Source organism: Notolabrus celidotus, chromosome 21 (assembly GCF_009762535.1).
Source record: "Notolabrus celidotus isolate fNotCel1 chromosome 21, fNotCel1.pri, whole genome shotgun sequence".
Classification (NCBI taxonomy): domain Eukaryota; kingdom Metazoa; phylum Chordata; class Actinopteri; order Labriformes; family Labridae; genus Notolabrus; species Notolabrus celidotus.
This window is the reverse complement of record NC_048292.1, coordinates 15,548,231-15,571,958: the sequence shown is the minus strand read 5'-3', so window position 1 is coordinate 15,571,958 and position 23,728 is coordinate 15,548,231. Positions and strand designations below refer to the sequence as shown.

At 39.0% G+C, this 23,728-nt stretch overlaps 3 protein-coding genes across 3 annotated transcripts in view; all 3 read left to right on the top strand.

The window, feature by feature from the left end:
- cped1 (cadherin-like and PC-esterase domain containing 1) overlaps positions 1-8,419 on the top strand; it is a 30,111-nt gene extending 21,692 nt beyond the window's left edge. The window contains exons 16-22 of the mRNA XM_034673067.1: positions 3,686-3,785; positions 3,901-4,037; positions 4,304-4,524; positions 4,609-4,710; positions 5,731-5,818; positions 5,925-6,071; positions 6,493-8,419. Of these exons, the coding sequence (XP_034528958.1) occupies positions 3,686-3,785; positions 3,901-4,037; positions 4,304-4,524; positions 4,609-4,710; positions 5,731-5,818; positions 5,925-6,071; positions 6,493-6,714 (1,017 nt within the window). The 3' untranslated portion in view covers positions 6,715-8,419. The remainder of the gene's footprint in view (positions 1-3,685; positions 3,786-3,900; positions 4,038-4,303; positions 4,525-4,608; positions 4,711-5,730; positions 5,819-5,924; positions 6,072-6,492) is intronic.
- A 2,151-nt stretch (positions 8,420-10,570) lies between these two features.
- Positions 10,571-16,062, top strand: wnt16 (wingless-type MMTV integration site family, member 16). Its single transcript, XM_034673935.1, has 4 exons — positions 10,571-10,896; positions 12,006-12,232; positions 13,577-13,863; positions 15,503-16,062. The coding sequence occupies exons 1-4, from the start codon at positions 10,805-10,807 to the stop codon at positions 15,959-15,961; spliced, it is 1,065 nt and encodes a 354-aa protein (XP_034529826.1). The 5' UTR covers positions 10,571-10,804; the 3' UTR covers positions 15,962-16,062.
- Positions 16,063-19,837: 3,775 nt separating this feature from the next.
- Positions 19,838-23,728, top strand: part of stab2 (stabilin 2) — a 69,405-nt gene continuing 65,514 nt past the window's right edge. The window contains exons 1-2 of the mRNA XM_034674168.1: positions 19,838-19,964; positions 22,510-22,634. Coding sequence (XP_034530059.1) covers positions 19,854-19,964; positions 22,510-22,634 — 236 coding nt within the window. The 5' untranslated portion in view covers positions 19,838-19,853. The remainder of the gene's footprint in view (positions 19,965-22,509; positions 22,635-23,728) is intronic.

Genomic DNA, 23,728 nt, shown 5'->3' with positions numbered 1-23,728 from the left:
ATATTTGTTGGGAGCTTAAAAACAGGACGGTCATGGTCAAACCGGGACGCATGGTCACCCTAGTTTAAAATCAAGCTGACTTAGCTCTGTTATATCTGCTAAATATAAAACTGTTTGATATGAAGTGCATGTGAACATCAGCAGTTCTCAAGAGAGGACATTATTCATTAATATTAATACATTTTTATTTATACATCCCTCTTTTCAGAAAAGAAAAAAAATAAAGATTTGATTACATTTTGTTGTTGGGCAAAAAGGAAAACCTTGAGGTTTCACAGATTCTCCTGAACACACTCCAGCTCTACACACACCTGACGGACTCTACACTACAGGAGTCTGATTGTGTACAAGTTCATGAGAAAGAAAGAGAAGTATTACTTCCAACCTCTCTTTTCAAAAACCCTGATTCAGTGGATCCACAATTTACTAACAATACAAAATATGATCATATTAGACCTTTATTTTGATTTTTTTGTTTCAGGAAAATCATTTTTACAAACTGCTAAAAAAAAAAGATAGTTAAAAAAAGTATCAAAATGTTAAATGAAAACTTTATTTAAATGTTAAAATAAATGCTCCCTAAAATCGGAATATTCTCATAAAGTTCACAGAGGAACATGAAAACTCTGTATTTTAATAAAAACACCTGTAGGTAGGTGTGTGTGTTTGTGTGTGTCTGTGCGTGTGTGTGTGTGTTGATGATATCAGAGGATCTTCTGTCCTCCTGCAGGAATGTGGATAAATCTGCTGCAGACTCAGAGGCTCCACTGAACAACAGATCTAATATAAAAAAAATCACTGCAGAGTTATTCTGTAAAAATGAGCTGATAAAACAAACTCACCGTGTCTGACGAGAAGAGATTCTGTGTGAACATGTGGACATTAAACTGTCTTTGACTTTTAGTTAAATCACAAGAAACAACTTCAAAAAAAAAATTTCATTCACTTTTCATGAAACATAGAAGATCAGAAACACAAACAGATATTCATTATCATCTTTATTATTTCAGAATTAATAAACCACATAGTTAAACTGCACACAAGACTTTTTTTTTTTTTAATCTAAACCAATCTAATCACAGTTTTCTCAGATATCAGATAAACACAGAGCTGAGTAACAGTCCACAGAAATAATTGAATCTTTCATAATGAATTAATGTTACATTTACATGAAAGTCTCTCATTAGGAAGTAAAACTAAACAAGGATCATCATGTTTTTTATAAACTGTATAAATTAAATTTAAATTCTCTTTTATTGATGATTTTGTTTGTTTTGTATTCAAACTTTATTAAAAATGCAGCCACAAACAAATCAATCTATTCAAAGTGTTTGATAATCAACTAAATTAAACCATAATGCACCGATAAAACAAAAACAAAGACTGATGGATAAGAAACAAATTAATAAGATGATCAGAAAATGTACAGATACATATAATAATTATAGAACAGAGAGATTAAACTGATGATGAAAAGCATTTATTAAATATTTATACCAAAAGGATCAAAAGTGAAATGTATTTAGATCATATAAACTAATATTCAAAAGTTTGGACACTCCTTCTCATTCAACAGTTTATTTTTATTTTAATTATTTTAAACACTGTAGATTAATACTGAAGACATCAAAACTATGAAAGAACATATATATATATGTTATATATAACATATGGAATTATTTAATTAACAAAAAAGTGTTAAACAAACCAGAATATGTTTTATATTTTAGATTCTGTAAAGTAGCCCCCTTTTTCCTTCATGACAGCTTTGCACACTCTTGGTATTCTCTCAGTCTGCTTCATGAAGTGGTCTCCTGGAATGGTTTCTAATGAACATGAGCCTTGTCAAGAGTTCATTTGTAGAATGACTTGCCTTCTTAATGTGTTTGAGACCATCAGTTGATCAGAGGTAGGGTTAGTACACAATGGATAGCCCTGTTTGACTACTGTTGTAATCCAGATTATGGAAAAACCAGATTATTTCATAGTTTTGATGTCTTCAGTATTAAAATACAATGTTGAAAATAATTAAAATAAATAAAAACCAGTGAATGAGAAGGTGTATCCAAACTTTGGACTGCGAGTGTAGATTTCAAAACTTTTGATGTCAATGATTTGTATTTTCATTATTAATGAAGACAAAATATCAGTTAATAAATCAGAGATGGAGTCATAAATGTTAAATCTTACTGAATTAAAAACATATGAATGATTTGTGTTGGCCGACCTTGTAGAACAGAATCAGGTAATGTTCCATCTGGGCTCTAAATGTTAAACAGTAAGAAGGTGAGTGAGTGTTTCCTGGCAGCCTGAAGTGTTTAAAACACCTCCAGGTGTAACGCTGTCTGCCACCTGCAGACCGTGGCGCTCCAGACTGTGATTCTGCACACCGTGACTTTGCAGCCTGTGACCTGCACACTGTCATGTTATCCATATATTTTATTGCATGTTTTATATCCATTTAGCTCTTTATAAGAAATCAAAAATTATTGAATATGTATTTGGGCATTACCTTTGATTTATAGTCAATTACATCAAAGATTTTTAGAGAAATAAAAGTAATTTTTTTTGTCTTTAAATCAAACATTTTGGTAAAAAAATAATTAATCAAAAATAAGAAATATGCAATGAGACAAGTTGAATAAACTGTGATCAACCTGAAGAATGTCTTCACTCTCACCTTCATCCTCTTATCCTCATAATGACTTTAAACAAACATACACAAAAGATGTGTGTGTGTGTGTGTGTGTGTGTGTGTGTGTGTGTGTGTGTGTGTGTGTGTGTGTGTGTGTGTGGACGTGGCACCTCTCTTTCCCTCTCTCTGGACCTCAGATGAAAGGTGGCGGCATGTTTGGTGTTCCTCTGACGCTTTCGGTGTGTGTCAGTGTGTGTGTGTGTGTATATGTGTGTGTGTGTGGGCCTGCTGCAGCGTTTACACTGAGCTCAGGTACGAACAAGAAAATCCCTGTTAAGTTTTCTTGTCTCACTTTGTTGCGAGCTGCAGCGCCGCCGTGCAGAATGTGACGCTGCTGTGCTGAAACCCTGCAGCAGTAAGGAGAAGAGGAGAGTGTGTGTTTCTGAGGACGTGTGTGTGTGCGAGGCGGTCGCTCTGATGTCAGGGCCAGACGTGGCGGCTCCCACGGGGCCCCTGAGCCGAAACCGGGCGGTTTGTTTGACCTCTGACCTCTTGACCAAAGGAGGACGATGGAACAGTCACAAAGAGGAAAAAGAAAAAGAAGAGGGAGGAGGAGGAGGAGGTGAAGTTTTCTTTGATTTAAAGGCAGGAGAAAAGGAGGACATCAGAGAGGGATGACACAAAGTGTAGAAGAAGAAGAATTCTGACTCTGAAGTGGAAATCCCTGCATGGGCTCAAAATCACTTCTAAAAACCATTCCTGTGAACACAGTTCATCGCTGCTCCCACAAACACAGATTAAAACAGAACAATGCAACAAGAAAACCTTATATACACATGATCCAAAAACGGTAGCAGCTTCTCTGGGCTGAGGATGGACAGAGGAGACGTGGAAAACTGTCCTGTGGTCTGAGGAATTGAAGTTTTACATTCCTTTTGGAAATCATGGACACCACGTCCTCCGGGATAAAGAGGAGAGGGACTAACTGGCTTGTTTTCAGCACACAGTTCATAAACCAGCATCCATGGTGTTCTGGTCTCTGTGTTTCAGGACTGTGGTCTGATGGTGCAGCCGGGGCACCCTTGTGGTCTGCAGCCTTTCAGCCAATCTCAGAGTTCTCTTCACACCTGCAGCTCAGGACATCAACCAGGTCTGATGTCACTTCCTGTTTCTTACCTGTGACCAGGTGTTCTCAAAGCCGTCACATTAAAAACCAGAACCAGAATCAATGGAACCACAGGTTAATAATCACATCTGTCTCTCAGGTCGGTGGGTGGTCCCGTGTCTCAGCTGTTCTGACAACAGGACATGTGATTGGAGGGAAGTTGCCTGGCAACCAGACGGCTGTTATCACCCGTTAGTGGAGCGCCCCCTGCTGCAGGACTGCATGGCGGGTAGGAAGGTGAGATCCAGCTACCCAAAGAACCCCTCTTTCCTTTCTTTATTTCTTTCCACCTTTCCTTCCTTCCTATCTTGTTCCCGGGTAGATTCCATCCACCTGCTCGTCTCCTCACTCTCACCTCAAAGCTCCTGTTAATAACAAACTGTAAAATCAAGTTGCACTTTCTACGGCAACCTTAGATCACACCCTGATCAGGAGGCAGATCAGCTGATCTCCTGTGGTCCAAAGTTCTACCTGGTGTCCTGAGTCTGCCTGTGTCTCCTCAGGTGTTGTTTATCGGGGACTCGACCAATCGGGGGATGATGTACTTCCTGATGGAGAGGGTGAACTCGAGTCTGGAGGACTGGGGGAAGGCTCACGACCTGCTGGTCTACAGGGACCTCAACTCAGGGCGGACCCAGGTCAGCTACTCGTATTATCCTCAGTTCTGGTTGGAGAAGAAGCTCAGGCCCACCTTCAGACAGGCTCTGCTGCAGCTGATCCACAGGTGAGCAGACAGGTGAACGCACAGGGGTGTTGTTTTATAAAGGGTCATGTGATGTTTAAGTGCTGACGGGTGTGTTCCCTGAAGGTCACGACCTCTGGTGAACTCCAACATGACGGTTCTAGTTGTGGGCGGAGTTCAGTGGCTAAACTCGGATCACCTGAGGACGGTCAGAGAAGTGCTTGACAGGTGAGTACAAACATCAGAGTATGAGATAACGTTAATGTGGTTTAACTTCCTGTGCCATTCACTAGATTATTGATGCAGAATACTTCAGAGATGTGTTATGTGTATGTTTATGAGTTACAGTGAGCTCCTGCCGTGTTGGTTATTTTTCTGTATTTTATTTTGAAAATATTGTTTCATTTTAAATGCCAACAACAAAATTTTGTAAATACCACCAAATCTGCATTTTTTTTTCCCACTATGCCTGCATTTCTCCACTTCTTGTGAGTTTTTAGGGAAGAAACCTGCAACAGTAAGCTTCAGAACAGCAAGATTTGATATTTTCGTGTTAAAGCTGCTGTTGGTAGTCACAGAGTAAACATCTGTTCAGAGAGAGGGACTTCGAATGTCAACACTATCCCTCCCAACCAGATTTCCTCTTAGCCCCCAACACAGATCGGCGTGTGCAATCATGATAGTGCCGGACTCATAACCAATTGGAGGACGTAGGATAGGAGATCAGCTATGATTGGTCCGTCATAACGAGAACGAGGGGAATAATAACATTGCTTGATACAGGCATTGGAAAACGAAGAGTTTCGCAATACTCTCAAATTAATCCACTTACCGATGAGTACTGATGGGCATTATGACCTTTTCTCCAAACCCAGCAGAAAAAAAGTAACGTTTTTTACACCATTCCTACTAACAGCAGCTTTAATACCACAGTATCAGCAGCATACGGATTTATATACAGAACCTTTATAACAGAGGACCTAATATGGGGCCCCTCAGGGTTTAATTCATATTTATTTGATAAACTCTGATATAATGACCAAAGACAGATCCTTGGAACATTGCCACTGAGTGTGTTAGCTTGTAGGTTAGACAGTTTACCTGCATGTGTTGACGGACGAGTGGGTAAGGAAGAATGAGGGTGAGGTTTGGCCCAAACCTTCTGTTAGTTGGTGCAGGTATCAAAGTCAGGATTGTGGTCTCTATAACAACATTCTGTAATTTCTGTTGCTCTGTTTTGAACTCTAGAGAGTCTCTGAGTGATGTCCTGGTGGTGGTGAAATCTTTGGGGATGGGTTTCCATCTCCCTGTAGACGGGATCCGCTCTCTCGCTCTGGTACGTTTCTGTTTCAGGCTGCATAAGAACTGACAGGATCATCTTTTACTTCATCACACTCAGATCTATTTTGGGTTTTGTCTGATTTTGTTTACCCATCTTTCAGAGAGAGATCCAGCAGCTCTACAGAGAGAACAGTGATATCATCTCCACAGCAAAGCATCATGGGTATGAGGTGATCGACACATTTAGCATCACGATGGGTCGGTACAAAGAGTTCCTGCAGGGACGCTGTGCCTGCCACTTTCACGAGGTAACACAAGTTCATAGTTTAGTAAATAAAAAGTATATTAATCCTCAAATCATACTCAAAGTCATACTCTAACTCAATCAACATATGGACAATGTTTTATTTTTTTTACTGATTCACAGAGAAAGATTATGTGATACAGTTTGATTATCTCTGTTTATCATGGTGTTCCTCAGGAAAGCATCCTGGGTCCTCCTTATTTTAACTATGCATGCTAACACTTCACACAGATGATACACAGCTTTATATGAGAGGTTTGTCAACTTTTTAAAGTTTCCTGATCAAAACCTCAGACAAACCAGAGAAGTTGTTTGCTTACTTCAAAACCTGACTGTTAAATCTGCTGAACATTGTTACTAAACAATCAAACTATTTGTTTTCTTCTTTTTCTTCTCCTGTTCTTCCTCTTCTTCTGCTTCTTCAGGTGGAGAAGATTGAGTCCTCAATCCTCTCAGAAAACACAACGTCCTCAACCAACAGAACCAGATCCACTAAAACGGCTGCTGAACTCAGCAGCCAATCGGCCATGCTGGACATGGATCAAGAGATGTGGCCCAAAGCCTTGTCCTATCATGTGAGAGGACCAGTGAACCAGGTGTACTCTGAGATCCTACTTAGTCGCCTGTGTCCTAAAACCGGGAACTGAACACCTGAGCGAGTGAGAGAGAGGTAGAGTGTGTGTGTGTGTATCTGTGTGTGTGTATGTGGGGACTCACCTGTCTCATTCACCTGCAGCAGGACTTGAACCTAGAGGTCAGCAGGTCCCAGAGACGGGGGATGGATGGATCTCTGCTGAAGGATGAAAACAGAGTGAAAAGAAAAGTCTCTGATAGTTATTTTCTTTCTTCAGGAGACCTCTGAGGTGTGACAGGACTTTAATTTTTGTAAAATAATATTTTTTATATTTTACGGTCCAAGCTGAAACATTCAGTGTCCTCCCTGATCAATGCAAAACACTCAGAGAGAGACATCAGAGTCATTTATAAGCTACAGTTTGTTTATTTCATGTCCAGTTTGTAGATTAACACTAACCAAATAAACACAACACAAAGTTTATTTTTTTAATACTCAACATAAACATGTCAGTATTTTTGTTTCTGCAGCAGCAGATTCGCGCTGTGCGATAAAAACATTTTACTTTTTAATTTCACTGTGTTTCAAACACGATACTATTTGTGATGCTGCAGATGAAGTTTTTAAGGACAGCTTCAGGGCAGACCAGCTTTGTTTTACAACTCACCAGCTAGTTTATAATATGCAATTACTAGTTTATTTAATGCACTTACAAGTTATTAACGTACACTCATTCGTCTATAACATGAACTAGTATTTAATGTGCACACACTAGTTTAAAGTGTACACTAACTACTATGTTATGTGCACTTACTAGTTTTATAAACGTGCACTTACTAGTTGACAGTGTGACCTTACTAGTTTATCACATGTAAGAGCTAGTTAATAATGTGTTTAACCCGTTTATAACACGTTACTATTATTGCTACTTTCTGTAGTAAACTAAAAAACAATCCAAAGTGTGCCCGCTAGTCTTTGAAGTGTACTAGCTAGCTAGTTCATGATAGTTCCCCTACTGTGTACTATCTAGTACATCAGCTACATTAAGTAAAAATGAGTAATGGGAATTATATTGAGTTCTACAAGTCTCTGAAGTTCACCATCTGGTTTTGGTACACCTTCTTTAGTCTTAAAGGGACACTAGCTAGTTTATGTAGGCATTCGATTTTACTGTGTTCTAACCATTCTTAAAAGAACACAAAGACTGTGTTAGTTTATACCTGCTACTTTTCAATAAGTTAGTTTGTCTGGAATAGTAACTATTTTCACTTTTTTCAACACTGATGTTTTGTTCCTGCAATGTGTGAGCACTGAGCAGATCTCTATTGTGTTATAACTGGTTGATGATAAAGCACCGCTAGTTAATAACCATTTACTAACACGTGAAATGCACAGACCAGTTCCAGATGAACACTGGATAGTGCCTAATGTTGAGTGTCCAAAGTATTCTAACTAATCTCTGTTACATACCAGGTGTTTCCAATGTGTCCAAGCTAATATATTTGTGTATTAGCCTTGCTATGTTATAGCTAGGTCTAATGCTAACAAACAAAGTTTTTAACATGGCCGAGTTTCTTTCAAGTAGCTGCTGCTTTCTAGTGTTAACTACTAACAAATGTAGAGTGAATATTTATTACTAGATGAGCACCTGTTAGCTTGACATATAGCCAGTTTATCCAGCCAGCTACGAGATTACTGCTAGTTTGAGTTCTTGTTACTATGGGACGCCGTTTGTAAAGTTGTGCACACCGAAAATAACAACAACATTTCTCCACATTTAGCTCCAAAATATATATATAATATATATCTAAATGTTAAATATAAATCAAAGTTAAATATGAAATATAAATGTTAAATATAAATTAAAATGCTAAATATAAATATAAATGTTAAATATAAATCTAAATGTTTAATATAAATTAAAATGCTAAATATATATATAAATGTTAAATATAAATATAAATGCTAAATATAAATATAAATGTTAAATATAAATCCAAATTCTAGTATAAATCTAAATGCTAAATATACATCTAAATGCTAAATATAAATATAAATGTTAAATATAAATCCAAATGCCAAATATAAATCTAAATATTGAATGTAAATCTAAATGTTAAAGCTACTGTGAGGAACTCTTGTTTTGTATCGATTCTGGCGCCCCCCCTTGTGGACAAAGTGATACCTCTTATCTCTTGTCCTAAACATGCAAAAGTAGTGTTTTCAACAAAAGCCTCATCCTGTTGTCTTTTAACAGTCAACTTTATCAGGCAATGTGATTATTTTCCATGAAAACAGTCAAATAAAGGCTGTTTCTGAAGCAAGATGTCCATCATCTGGTCTGACACCTACCCCCCCAGGGTGGTTTCAGGCATTCAAAATTACAACAGAGAAGGTGCCAGTGTTGCTGCTGATGGTCTTGTTTGCTATTGAAGGTTATAAAGACACATTAGTACCATTTTCAGTCTGTTTCTCAGCCATTTCAAAACTCCTCACAGGGCCTTTAAATAAAAATATGAATATTAAAGATAAATCTAAATGTTAAATGTTGCTCGGCAATCCTAAATATTTAGCTGATATGCAAATTACCGGAAGTACCGAAATAAAAGCTTCATATTTATATGCATTTATAATTAACATTTAAATTTATATCTAGCATTTGGATTTAACATTGATTTTAACTTAATGTATTTTTCACAACGAAACTAAATGTGAAGAAGATCGCAAATACTCCTCTAAATGTGATTAAAAAAATTGTGACTTTTAAAAATTCTCTCTACATTTTTCTCACGTTTTGGAGCTAAATGTGGAGAAATGTTGCGGTTATTTTCAGTGTGCATTACTTAACAAACAGCGCCCCATATGTTATAATTACTTAATCTGCACTTAACTAGCTGTTGTTTCTCCAGCAGCTTGTTTCTGTAGTGTATTTACTCTCTCCTGAGGTCAGTTTTAGTGCACACTAGCAACATTATTAGAGTATTGTGTGCTTAACTAGTCTTAGTGTAGAACAGCTAGTCAGTAAATCTCAGTGGGTAGTTATTAAGGTTCAGTCACATCAGATGTTAATATTTCACATTTAAACTTTGACACTGATGTTCTTTCTCTCCGTCAGGCTCTATGTCTCTCCACAAATGAATATATTTCTATACCTCAATCACATTATTGTGTAAGAAATTGTTGTTGTGAATGATATTTTCATCCTGTATTATATCGTTGTTGTATATTATTTTGTTGTTGTGTATATCAGATGATAATGTAAACCAAAGTCTCCATGATAATGTGTTTCTCATGACAAAGAAAGGTCTTATTTGTTAATATTCTATATTTTTCTACAGATGAATATTGTGTCTTATCTCTGAACATGTTTACATGTTGGAAAAAAGATTTATGAATGTGATATTTCTCCTCTATATGGTTTATTAAGACTGTGAAGACATGAGATCAGTTTTTATTTGACTTTGTCTTCTGTTTATCTGCGTCATCTCACTTTAAAATCTGTTTTTCACAAATCAAAATAGCAGAATCTGTGTCTTCATACATTTCAATAAATCTCTGTCTTTAAACCTTTTTGTACCAGAAAACTGGATCACCGGCTTTGCTTCTTGTTTTAACTTTTTTAACTTCTAACTTTTATCTAATTATCTTTTTTAAATCTGTTATTAATCTTTAATTTAACTAGACTGAGCATGGAGGTTCACCATGTGTTGTCTGATAAAACTGACATCACATCAGCTGCATTTAAATAAAGCACATTTTTATAACCACGGATCAAAGTTCAGATTTTTTTTTTTTTTTTTTTACATAAACTTGGAGAAACTTTCTGCAGCTTCTGTCCGTCCAATCATCGTCCAGCTCTGACGTCAGCTGCTGGAAACTTCGATCACCCAATAAGGATCCTCTTTATCCAGACTGGTCCTCCAGGTCCAGCTTCTAACCCTGCAGAGTGAAAACTAAACCGAGAGCAGATCAGACTGTTTTCGGAGGATCTTCTTCATAATCATCATCATCATCAGCATCATCTTTAGCAGCAGTAGGCACTGGGATCATTAATGAGGACCAGGACCATTAATCTGCTCCTGGACCGGGTCTGAGTATGAGTCAGATGCTGCTGATGGACAGACTGAGAGCGCAGCCAGGAGGATCAGATCCATGAGGAGGACATGGAGACTCGGAGCCGAGGAGTCCGACACATGTGCACTCTGAGCCTGCTGCTGGTGTCCGTGTGTCCGCTCTGCTGCAGCTCCAGCTGGATGTGAGTATTTGAGTGTCCGCCCTGCAGGTTCGGGACCTGAGCTGAGGTGTGGTGCGCGGATTTTATGCAACATCCCGAGATCCATTAAAGTCAAATTCCGTCGAAAAACATATTTAAATGTATATATTTAGAATTTTCCAAAATATAAATGTTATATTATTATTGTTATATTAATGTATTAGATAATTCTAATTTTTTCTAATACTAAAAATGATTCACTCTTTAATCCGGGGTACAAGAAATAAGACTTGAAGCTGAAAATAACTTTCTTTAAGGACTGTTATTCACCAGAAATTCATGCAATTTACTAAGCACCAATAAAAACTGCGCCTGTACCACATTTAATAAACTGAATCGTATGTATTAACAAAAACTATAATTAAAGGTAAAAAAAAAATAAAGTCTGGTGTCTCAGGAAAACAGTTACAAAAACAGCTGTTATACAAACTTGTATTTTGCGTCATTAATTCAGTCTTTGTTCGTTAATGTGAGCTGAAGGATTTAAATTGCGATCAGAGAAAGCCAAATTCCAATTTAAAAAACTAAAATTCCCTCCTCTGTGTGGATCTCCTCAGACTGTCTTAGCTCTGACTCTGTCTATTATCCAGAGAGAAACTCTGCTCACATGTTTGACCCCTATATTATAACAATCAGATGTTGTCTTTAAATAAACTATGGGAACCAAGAGTCTCAGCTCGGCCTAAAATGTATGATTTTATGACAAAATAAAGAGGTTTCTCTGTTGAAGGAAATACACATGCTGTGCCTTAATTTTAAATTCCATTAAAAATAAATCACTTATGTTGTTATATGAGTATTCCCTCGTAAATCACATGATATAATAACTATCAAACATCATGTGGAGCCTGATGATCTGTCCGTCTCTTTTCCCTTGCTCTCTTTGTGGTACAATGTGAGGAGAAACATCAGTTTTACAGCACAGAACTATGACAAGATTTTATCGATTATAATAATTATATTTTAATTATTTTTGAACTATTATGATACAATTTTATATTTTATATTTTATACCTGATACCTGAATATTTTGCCTGAGGTTGGGTGCTCTGTCCTGCTTCAGTGTGGTTTCTAACACGTGTTCTCCTCAGGTGGTTGGGTGTGACCTCGGCAGGGGGCACGGAGAAGCTGGGCTGTGCTAATCTCCCTCTGAGCCCCAGACAGCGGGACCTGTGCCGGAAGAAGCCGTTCCTGCTGCCCAGCATCCAGGACGGAGCCCGGCTGGCCGTGTCCGAGTGCCAGAGTCAGTTCAGACACGAGAGGTGGAACTGCTCCACCAGCGAGCAGCCGCCTGTGTTCGGACACGAGCTGACCAGCGGTGAGGACACTTAGACTCATCTGTATCTATGACTAATAATGTTCACAAGGATGGAAAACATTCCTGTATCTGAGACTAAAACTCCAGATCATACTCAGACCTCCCATGACCATGAACTCCCCTGAGCAGAGGTGTTAAGGGTTAAATTATTCTACCTTCTTTAACCCTCCTGCTTTGTTTGTTTCTCTGGATCAGCAATAATGTTCCTGGGTCAATTTGACCCAGCGCATATTCAATTATCCAAAAGTGTCAGAACCCCCAAAAATCCCAATACATATCGTTTGAATCTCATTATTAACTCCATTACGAACCATTTAAATCAAAATGTAGTCCATGGGTGTTCTTTAATTCTCACAGATCATGGTTCAATGAGGATAACTCACTCGTTTTTCATTAAAATTAATGTTAAAACTTTTTTAATGTACATTGGAAAGCCCTAAATATAAATACAATAGTTTTACATTACATTGATTTTTGTTTATTTTATCTTACATTTTGATTTTGATGCTGATAAATGAACACGACACCTCTTCTGTCACATACTGCCCAGATTTCATGCTGTATTTAACTGGTTTGGAAGGCATATATTACCTAAAATAGACTTTTAAAAGGGTCAATTTGACCCGCAACATAACAGTAGGGTTAAGGTTAGCATAAGAACAGCCTTTCTCAGTCAGTCTCTGTTAAAAACATTGACGTCCTGCAGGAAGAAGATCAATGACGCCCAAAAATCTGTCTGAAAAACCTTTAAAATCTTAAAGAAGGTCTGACTGGATGGAGCTTAAGTTTGTCTCATCACAGCCAATATTTACTGTGTTTTATAAACAGGACTTCAGTGGAAACAGACACACTCTTCAATCATATTGAATACAAAAACACCCCTAAAGTCCCAGTAAATATGAAAACATGTTTTGTATTTAGAAGGAAGTAAACACACTGACTGTGAAGATATAAATCTGAGGGTGGTACTCTGTCTACAATGCACCGATCACAAGTTTGGAATCAGAATATCAAAGACATGTGAGTCATTAATCAGTGACATGACGGAGGACCAAACTACTCTGGAAAATATCTCAAATAAGAATTTACTGAGCTTTTTTTCACAATGTTTTTATGTTTGATTGAATAGAATTTTTTCATCTGAATATTAGAAATTTCAAACCATCTAGCATCAAATCTAAAGACCAAGTTATTACTAAGACTTTAACTTCCTTAATGTGTTAACTCCGTTAAATATTAACAGGTTTTACTCAGTTCCAATCAGTCCGATCTACTGGAATATTCTACAGATTGTCTTATTTCCTAAATTCGTGATCTCAAACTGGCCCCTCCCTCGCCCTGCAGGGACCAAAGAGACAGCGTTTATCTACGCCGTGATGGCAGCAGGGCTGGTCCATGCCGTCACGCGTTCCTGCAGTCAGGGGAACACGACAGAGTGCGGCTGTGATGCCCGACTGCAGGGCGGCGGCTCGACGGTGGACGGCTGGCACTGGGGCGGCTGCTCGGATCACATCCAGTACGGGACTTGGTTCAGCCGCAAGTTCATGGATAACGCCAAAAACACGTCGACGACCCGAGGAGGGTACACGCAGAGCACCATGAACCAACATAACAGCGAGGTGGGACGACAGGTGAGGAAAACATGAAGACGTTAATTTGATTGGTTGGGTGAAACTGCAAGCTCGAAGTTGATTTGATTGATAATTAAATTCTCAAAGGTGTAATGTGAAGTCTGAACCATACTGGCGCTGTGGAGTGATGGAGTTTGATTGTTTCATTATAAGAATTGAAGTCATTTATTCTTGCACAGATTCAATACAGGCTTAAATGAAAAAGATGATGTTCATAAAAACATTTTAAGGTAGTAAATAGGACTGTGTGGGGCTTTATTACTATCATATTATTAATGTCATGTCCGAACTTACATATAGATGAACACAGTCACACTGGTAGGTCCCTGCTCGATATGAGGACTAAATATAAAGTCCCCACAACGTCTGAGTGTTAAAGGTTAATATCATTTCTGTTTGTGTGTGTGTCTTTGTGTGTCTTTGTGTGTGTGTGTGTGTGTGTGTGTGTGTGTGTGTGTGTGTGTGTGTGTGTGTGTGTGTGTGTGTGTGTGTGTGTGCGTGTGTGCGCGCATGTGTGTGCGTGCGTGTGTTTTTGTCAGAACAACTACATTTTTTTATACGTTACATTTTGGGCTTTAAAGCTAGGGTTGGTAGTCACAGAAATCTAGCATGAATTTGAATGTAGCATTTCCTCAATACTCTGTCTAACCCCTCCCCCCTCCCCTCAGAGCCGCTCAGAGGTCCTCCGAAACAATGCCCCCAGTTACATGCACCTGCGCAACTGATTCATGACAATATGATTGTGACTTGTTCAAAACCGATCCTCGTGAAAGTTAAAAACACAAACAAACAAGGGCTATTGTTAGTACTCACAACTCACAGCAAGCGGGAGAGAGGAGAAACAAGCAGGAGAAGTTCTTCATTCATTCAAACATTGATTGTTGCTTTGTTGGTTGGCGTGATCACGGCCGACAGTGACCGGTTATTAAAGCTCAACGTGTTCACGAACCGGCTCGTCATCACTACAGCGTTTGGACGGATGCTCTAATACATGTACATTTTCTGTAGGACTTACTAAATGTCATACATTTTTTTGCTTGTCAGAGCCCCGTGGTGAGAGCTTTTTAGACTCTGATCCGGACTACAGTCCTGAGCAAAGCACCTCATCGGGTCAGAGGGGACAGGCCCAAGGTCGAGCGAGGGGCAGTCAGTAGAATCAGGGGAAGCAGAGGCAGGGGATGGGGAGTGAACGCCGTGGACATGTACGCACAGGAGGCGGGCAGAACGGCAGGACGGGATTTGATTGGTTTCATATTTTGGACCCCAAAAACGGTGATTGGTTGGTGTTTTCTCAGGTTTACTCCGGCTGTAGATAGCAGCTTTTCTTCGCTCTTTTTTAGGAACACATTATGTATTGATTGCCATCAGGACATAAAGATGATTTTAACCAGTACAACAAAAAGTGTATCTAAATCTGACTACCAACCCCAGCTTTAACACCTTTATTCAGAGAGGAGAGGACAGTGGATAAAGCATGATACTAGGAGAGAGTAGGGGGGTTACACACAGGAAATGGGCCGCAGGCTGGAATCGACCTAAGGCAGCCCGCTGCATGGTCACACAATTAAACCATTAGGCCAAATCTGAGCCCCTTTTCAAATAAAATCTTTATCGTATTCTCCTCCTCCTCCTCCTCTAGGCCATTGAGCAGACAATGTCCACAGACTGTCGCTGTCATGGTGTCTCTGGATCCTGTGCAGTGAAGACGTGTTGGAGGATGATGGCGCCATTTGACCACGTGGGCGAATACCTGAAGGATCGCTATGAGAACAGCGTTCAAGTGTCAGACCGCTCCAAGAGGAAGACGAGGAGGAAGGATCAGCGTCGCCCCCCTGTGGACAAACAGCAGCTCATCTTCTTCAACAAGTCTCCAAACTACTGCCTGGCGGACCGGCGCCGCGGGGTGGCCGGCACCAGGGGGCGCCGATGCAACCGCACATCCACGGGCTCGGACAGCTGCAACCTGCTGTGCTGCGGGCGCGGGTACAACACACACGTGGTGAGACACGTACAACGCTGCGAGTGCAAGTTCGTCTGGTGCTGCTACGTGCGCTGCAGGCGCTGCGAGAGCATGAACGATATGCACACCTGTAAATAGCACACCTGGAAGTGAAACAAAGACACACCTAGAGATGAACTCACCTGGAGATCAAGATCAGTTATATATGGTCTCACAGGTACGTCAGAGGAGGAGGTGAGTCCAAGATTAATGGATAATGATCATAAAATTAAGTGAGTGATGGCCTTTGATTGGTCCACAGCAGTGACATCATCAGAGACTTCACAGCATTTCACCTCATCTTATTCTTTCAAGGTTCATTTTATTGTCATAAGATAAGATAAGATAAGATACTCCTTTATTTGTCCCACAATGGGGAAATTCATGGAGTTACAGCAGCAAACAAAAAGGTGTACAGTACAAGAATTTAAACAAGAATATATATAGAAAAATAAATGTTCATCAAAGATGACAGCTTGGCCATAATCCTCCTGTCAGCCACCACCTCCACAGGGTCCAGGACTGAGCTGGCCTTCTTCACCAGTGTGTTCAGTCTTGCTCTCCTGTATCCTGTCCGCCCACAGCAGGTGAAATCCTTCCAATGTGGCATTCGTGTCCAGTGTTAGCTCTGTTAGCATGATGCTACTCTGCCAGTATTCCCTCTGGTGCTGGGTTAGCTCGTCCACCTTATCGTAGATAGATCTTACATTCCCCATAACGGTGGGTGGAAGGACAGGTTGATGTCGCCTTAATAAGCTTGTACCCTTGCGTCCTTCTCCTCAGCTCGCAGGGAACATCGGGCCTAGCATCGTTAAGCATCAACATGCTACTGGCTGCTAACAGCTGATCTCGTATGGAAACAATGTTACCATGGATACACGCAGGATCTCCGGACACACACACGAACAAAAATAGCATAAAAACCACTGCAGATGTAGCCAGTTTGGTGTCTATGGCCAACAAATGAGTCATTAAAGGTCATGACAGGCTCCAAATACAAAGATAACTAAACAGATATGAAAAAAAAAAGTTGAAAAAAAGAACAACGAAGAGAGAGCTGCTGCAACAAGCAGCCACTCGAGCGGTGCTAAGAAACGGAAAAAAGTCATTCAGTCACATTTAAAAACATGAAGGACATAACACATCACTCAGGTCCTACAGCATACAGAATAGATAACAAGCTAAAAGTAGACTCTACAAATAAAGAAATAAATACATAACCTCAAGCCTACAGTAAGTAAATATAAAAACATAGTTTAAAGCCAGCAAGGAGGTGCAGTAATGTGTGCATGCAGCCACAGCGGTAAAGTGCAGAGAACAGACCTAAAGAGAGTTCACAAGTCTCCCAGCTTCTGGAAAGAAGCTACACCTTAGCCTTGTTGTTCTGGCTTTTAGGCTGTGCAGCCTTCTGCCTGAGGGGATGGGGTGGAACAGTCCATGTGCTGGATGGGTAGGGTCCTCCATGATGTGCGATACCCTGCCTCTGCACCCTCTGACATAAATGTCCTCCAGGGAAGGGAGGCTGCTGTTTGTATTTTTTTGAGCAGATTTGATCACTCGCTGCAGTGCCCATCTATCAGCCACAGAACAGTTCCCATACCAGACAGTGATGGATGCTGTCAGTGTGCTCTCCACCACACACTGATAAAAAGATGTCAGGACAGCAGGGCTGAGGCCAGCCCGCTTCAGCCTCCTCAGAAAGTACAGGCGTTGGTGGGTCTTCTTTATGGTGCTGGTTGTGTTGGTGGACCACGTGAGGTCATTGGAGATGGGGGTGATGAGGGGTGCGGCCTCTCTTCATAAAATCCACCACCATCTATTTAGTCTTCCCCACATTGATGCAGAGATTGTTAAATTTGCACCAGTCCTCAAGATCTTTCACCTCCTGCCTGTACAAAGACTCGTTGTTGTTGGAGATTAGTCCAACCATAGCCATGTCATCTGCAAACTTCACTATGTGATTGATCGGGTACCTACTTTTATTGTTCATTTGCCAGTTTTTGAGGCTCTTCATCGTCTGTGCAGATATATATGTTAACACATTCTTCTGAACGTTAAAACAACAAAATTGTTGTTTTTAGTTTGCTAAACTCTAAAAGGATTCTGGTTAATTTTCAGACTTTAATGATCAGGCACAAAATGTTCCTGGATCTGTACTGTAGGAGAGAACAGAGTTTATCTTTGAGATAAAATGAAGTGATTATTTTTTACAGAGAAGAGAAAGACTGTAAGAAATTGAACATTTAACAGTCTTTTTTTTTCATGGAATCACAAATTTGATCAGGAATTCAGAAACAATCTCACTCCCGATGAATGAATATCAAAAAGTGAACAAAATGTTTTTGTATTTTATTTTTCCAATAAAGTTTTATTTATGTAAAATCTCTTTCAAACTCACTCTGACATATTAAATTGATTTATCATAAAGCATATTTCACAAACAGATGGACAGATTTGCACCTGCACATTTATTAATACACAAATATATCACTTCAATCCTCCTTTTCCCAATATGTCAGACACCTTCAGTGGTGACTTCCTCTCTGTTTCTTAATGAGCTTCCAGGAGTGCCACTCTGCCCCCCAGTGGACGGAACGGAGAACTACAAGAAGAAGAAGACTAAACTTCAGTGCTGAAGAGAAGGTAACGGTGACAGAAAGATTCAACCTTTAACTCCAAATAAACACGATGACAGTACTCCAGATTTTACCTTCAATAAGTAAACAGGCATAAAGACTGATGATGAGAATAAATGAGGGAGAGCTACATGTGCTATTATTTTTATGAATTAAATGTAACGTAGAGAAGGCAGGAAGTGTAGTATTGGGCACGTTTGTAAAGTAGTGCACATTTCTGGTGAGCCGGGTCTTTATGATAGAGATAATACAAAGAGAAAGCTAAATATAATCCAATGTGACACACTGACTGAGAGTATCATGATAAAGTGAAGGAACTTTGATCGAAATTTTCAACAAGTGACTCATGATAAAACAAACAGCACTGTTAATACCACCATTCAGCACTGTGTGTGTGTGTGTGTGTGTGTGTGTGGGTGTGTGTGTGTGGGTGTGTGTGTGCGCGTGTGTGCGTGTGCGTGTGTCTTTGTGTGTGTCTTTGTGTGTGTGTGTGTGTGTGTGTGTGTGTGTGGGGGGGGGGGGGGGGGGTCTGTGTCTGTGTCTGTGTGTCTGTGAAGTGTGAATAGCAGGAAATCCTGTAGCCACTCTTTTTCTCTTTCCTGAAACTTTCTGCTCAGTCATCACACAAAACTGATAACACACACACACACACACACACACACACACACACACACACACACACAAAGTGTAGATACATCAAATGTATCCATGCATCCATTATAATGCTGTGTGTGTTAAATATGGGAATATTAAAATATGCGCTGAATGTAAAAACAAATGTTTGATAAAGACTCATGAACAACCTCAAACAAACTGTACAGATAAACATCAGAGTCAGCACAGCTGTTATAGTGTGTGTGTGTGTGTGTGTGTGTGTGTGTGTGTGTGTGTTAGATAGAGACACGTGCTGTACATGTTATATACTCTTTAGTATGTGTCTGCTCTTATATGTGTGTTACTTATGTTATAAATGAATGTTAAGACATCCAGACAGGTGAGAACACATCTCATCACCACCTGGTTCTATTAACAGCTCAGAGATATAACGCTTTAATTTAAACTGTTTATATAAAAACAAAATCTGTATATATATATATATCTCAGCAGTTATACCTTTTATTTCATTATTTCATTATTTCATTATTTAGCCTCTAATCTTCACACTCAGATTTATCTTTTCTTTTTCATCTATGAAAAAAAAAACAAAGTCATAGTTACAACAGAGTGAAAATCACCTGAATCAGCAGCAGGGGCTCAGGAAACAGAGAGGGGACAGGGGGAGAGGGGGAGAGGGGGTTAAGGAGGAGGAGGAGGGTGGATGGAGTTGTAAAAAGCAGGATGATCTGAGACAGAGCATGCAGAGATCAGTTGAGCGGACAAGGGTCATGGAGTGGGGACTGAAGCTGCTGTTTGTCCCTCTGGTGATGACTACGATGATGAAGATGACCTCGGCTGCAGCACAACAGGTATACACTCTACACTCATTCATTTATTTTCTTATATAGAGACGGGCTTTCTGAGTCTTAACACGCTCTCGGCTGAAACAGACTGTGAACTGTGTGTGTGTATGTGAAACTGAAGCGTTTTGATGATACAATTTAGAATGTTTAATCATAGTTCTATCATTTCCATCAAAAAGTGAATTAAAACTTAATGTCATGTTCTTTTATTTTATTTATTTATCACTAAACTTACATTTAAGGAACATCAATGAGTACTAGTGTGCTGCAGCTGCAGGTTCTTATTGTAAATATTAATTTCAAAATGAATCAGACTTTAAAATGAACGGTTTGTGTGTAATTGAAAATGACTTTATGTTTATCAATTCAAAGCAATTGGACAAAAAACTTCATATAAAAACTAAAACTGTTCAATTATAATCCTGCACAGCTCACTGTCACCTGTTATTGTGACTGTTATAGTTTAACAGTGTAAATAAAGTTTTATCATTCATTTCAAGTGTTTATTTATTATGAAAGATTCAGTCCTCTTGCTGTCATTTCCCTTTTAGAGTCACCTTTATATTAAAAGCTGTTATTGAAATTAAATGACTGAACTCTTTATGTTGGCATTAAGTTGGATTAATAATCTATTAGGGTTTAGTTAAACTCTAAATCTTGTCTGAAGGCCTCAGGTTGTCTTTAAGTTATACATTTAGGTCAAAGATATTTTTACAAACATTTATAAATGTGTGATGTTGTTATCACTAAACTGAAGTGATGTCAGATTTTATATTTCATAATATTTATCTTAAATATCAAAGGCTGAGTTTCAGGACTCCAGGATTTTCCAGGACCCGTGTTTGTGTTTCAGTGTGTTTCCAGGGTGGATCAGATAAAGCTGATAACACAGTTATTACACCCACTTCCTGTTTACACTCCAGTCCACACACTGAATCTCTGCCACGTTTCCCATGTTCCTGATGTTCCTAATGGTTCTAATGGTCCTGGTGTTCTTGATGTTATGGTGTTATGGGGCGGCTGTGGGTAGAGTGGGTAGAGTTGGTCGTCTATCAATCGGAATGTTGGCGGTTCGATCCCAGCCCCCGCCGTCACATGCCGAAGCGTCCTTGAGCCAGACACTGAACCCCAAATTGCCGTTGTTCAGCGGTGTGTGAATGTGTACGAGTCCCTTACATTAGCATCCTCTACCATCAGTGAGTGAATGGGTATGAATGGGTTACTGACAGTTTTGATGATCCTGATGATCTTGATGGTTCTGATGGTTCTGATGGGCCTGATGGTTCCCATGGTCCTGATGTTCTTGGTAGTTCTGATGGTTATGAAGTCCCTCATGTTCCTGATGTTTCCAATGGTTCGGATTTCCCTGACATTCATGAGGTTCTGATGACTTTACAGTTCAGATGATTCTAATGTTCCCTAATGTTTCTGATATTCCTGATGTTCTAGAGAGTTCTGATGTTTCTGTTCATTCTTTTTTATTGGTTCTGATAATCTAATGGTTCTATTGGTTCTGATGGTCCTGATAATTCTTTTAGTTTGATTTCCCTGATGTTCCTGGTCGTTCTGATATTCTTATGTTCCTGATGGTTCTGATGGCCCTAATGTTCCTGATGGTTATAATGGTTCTACTACTCCTGATAGTTCATGTGGTTATGTTACTGATGGTTATGGTTCCCATGGTCCTGATGTTCTTGGTAGTTCTGATGGTTATGAAGTTCCTGATGTTTCCAATCGTTCGGATTTCACTGACGTTCATATGGTTCTGATGGCTTTACAGTTCAGATGATTCTAATGTTCCCTAATGTTTCTGATATTCCTGATGTTCTAGATAGCTCTGATGTTTCTGTTCATTCTTTTTTATTGGTTCTAATAATCTAATAGTTCTATTGGTTCTGATGGTCCTGATGGTCCTTATGGTTTTGATTTTCCTGATGTTCCTGCGGTTCTGATGGCCCTAATGTTCCTGATGGTTATAATGGCCCTAATGTTCCTGATGGTTCTAATGGCCCTGATGGTCCTGACGATTCTGATGGCCCTAATGTTCCTGATGGTTCTGATGGCCCTAATGTTCCTGATGGTTCTAATGGCCCTGATGGTCCGGATGATTCTGATGGCCCTAATGTTCCTGATGGTTATAATGGTTCTACTACTCCTGATGGTTCATGTGGTTGTTATGTTCCTGATGGATCTGATATTCATGATTGCTCTGGTGGTCTTAATGGTTAAATGTCCCTGATGTTATGATGGTCCTAATGGTTCTGATGCTCTGATGGTTCCTATGTTCCTGTTGATCGTGATGTCTTATGAGGTTCTGATTGGTTGGCCTGGATAGTTTTAAATCTGTTTGTTCTTCATAAACATAGATGGTGGGTCTGGTGTTTCGTGTGTGTTCATTGCTCTCATGTCTGTCAGCAGCTCTAAGCATGAGCAGTAGTCAGCATTAGCAAAATGTATTTATACAAAGCTTTTCAAGTGCTATGAAAGCTAAGTGGTTCTTTGTTTGTTTGTTTGTTTGTTTGTTTGTTTGTTTGTTTGTTTGTTTGTTCAGAACTTTTGCACAAACTCAACCGTGTTGAGGACCCGGACAGCGTGTCACTCGTGCGGCATCAGCCTCTTGGTCACGTGCCCGTCAGGATACAGACCAATACCCCGATCCAATGCCAAGGATTGCAAGTATGAGACACAACACTCCTTCAAAATAAAAAACTTCTCACACTAACAATTGTAAACACTCACACTCACACAGAGGAACAAATTATGTAAACAAACATGCTAAACAAACATTCTTCCATCACATAGATAACTTTCATATCCTAACACTAAGAGTTTGATAAAGTTCTGCAGATTAAACATGATGAACACAAGTTCTGATCCTGTTCACACATGCTGCTTTGATCTGCAGGCAACTATCTTGTTTGCACAAACTCTTAATTTGTTTACTCCATTTATGATACATTAGAACCAGTTAATATGTTTACACAAGATAATATCTGTTTAGGATCTTGTTTGCATAAGTTAGTATCTTGTTCATGACTTAGTATCTTGTTTATGGAAGTAAGTTTTTTGTAGAAGAAGTGTCTTGTTTGGAAAGGTTAGTATCTTGTTTTCATGAAGTAATATCTTTTTTGCAGTAGCAATGATTTGTTGATGCATCTTAGTATCTTGTCAAAAAAGTATCTTGCACTGAAAAGTAAATAAATTGAAGTTGATATTGCGTTTTCAGGCTTTAGTTTGTTGCTATCATTTCTTGATGTTACCTTTTATTGTAATATTGATTAAAATTTTGCTTTACTATTTTAGTAATTTTAACTGTTATCTTATTCTATTTTTATGTATTTATTCATTCATTTTTTTTTTTTATTTATCTACTCAGTTTTATTATCTTTAGCCTGAGTTTTATTTTGAAACTCTTGTCCTACTCTTTTAAAATCAATTTTTTATGACTAATTGTATTCTTAATTTTGATGCTTTAACTTATTTTAATTACACATATTTTATTTTTGGTGTGCATTAGTCTCTATTTTATTTCATGTTATTTAAATTTTTATATTTTGTGTTATTATTATTTTTATTATTACTTTTATTTTCCCTTGATATGTTTTGCCATTGTTTTATTTCTGCTTCTTTCTTGTTTTTCAATTGCTGTAAAGCACTTTGGTTTGCATTTGGTTTGTATGAAAGGTGCTATATAAATAAAGCTTCAGTGATTGATAGAGTCATATTTGTAGGCACAAGTTTTCACGCCACAAATGGTTACCTTGTTCACA

Coding starts and splice junctions, on each gene's coding strand:
- wnt16 (XM_034673935.1), top strand. CDS start 10,805: ATGGAGACTCGGAGCCGAGGAGTCCGACACATGTGCACTCTGAGCCTG. Junction 10,897..12,005: donor TGCTGCAGCTCCAGCTGGAT/GTGAGTATTTGA, acceptor TGTTCTCCTCAG/GTGGTTGGGTGTGACCTCGG. Junction 12,233..13,576: donor CGGACACGAGCTGACCAGCG/GTGAGGACACTT, acceptor CTCGCCCTGCAG/GGACCAAAGAGACAGCGTTT.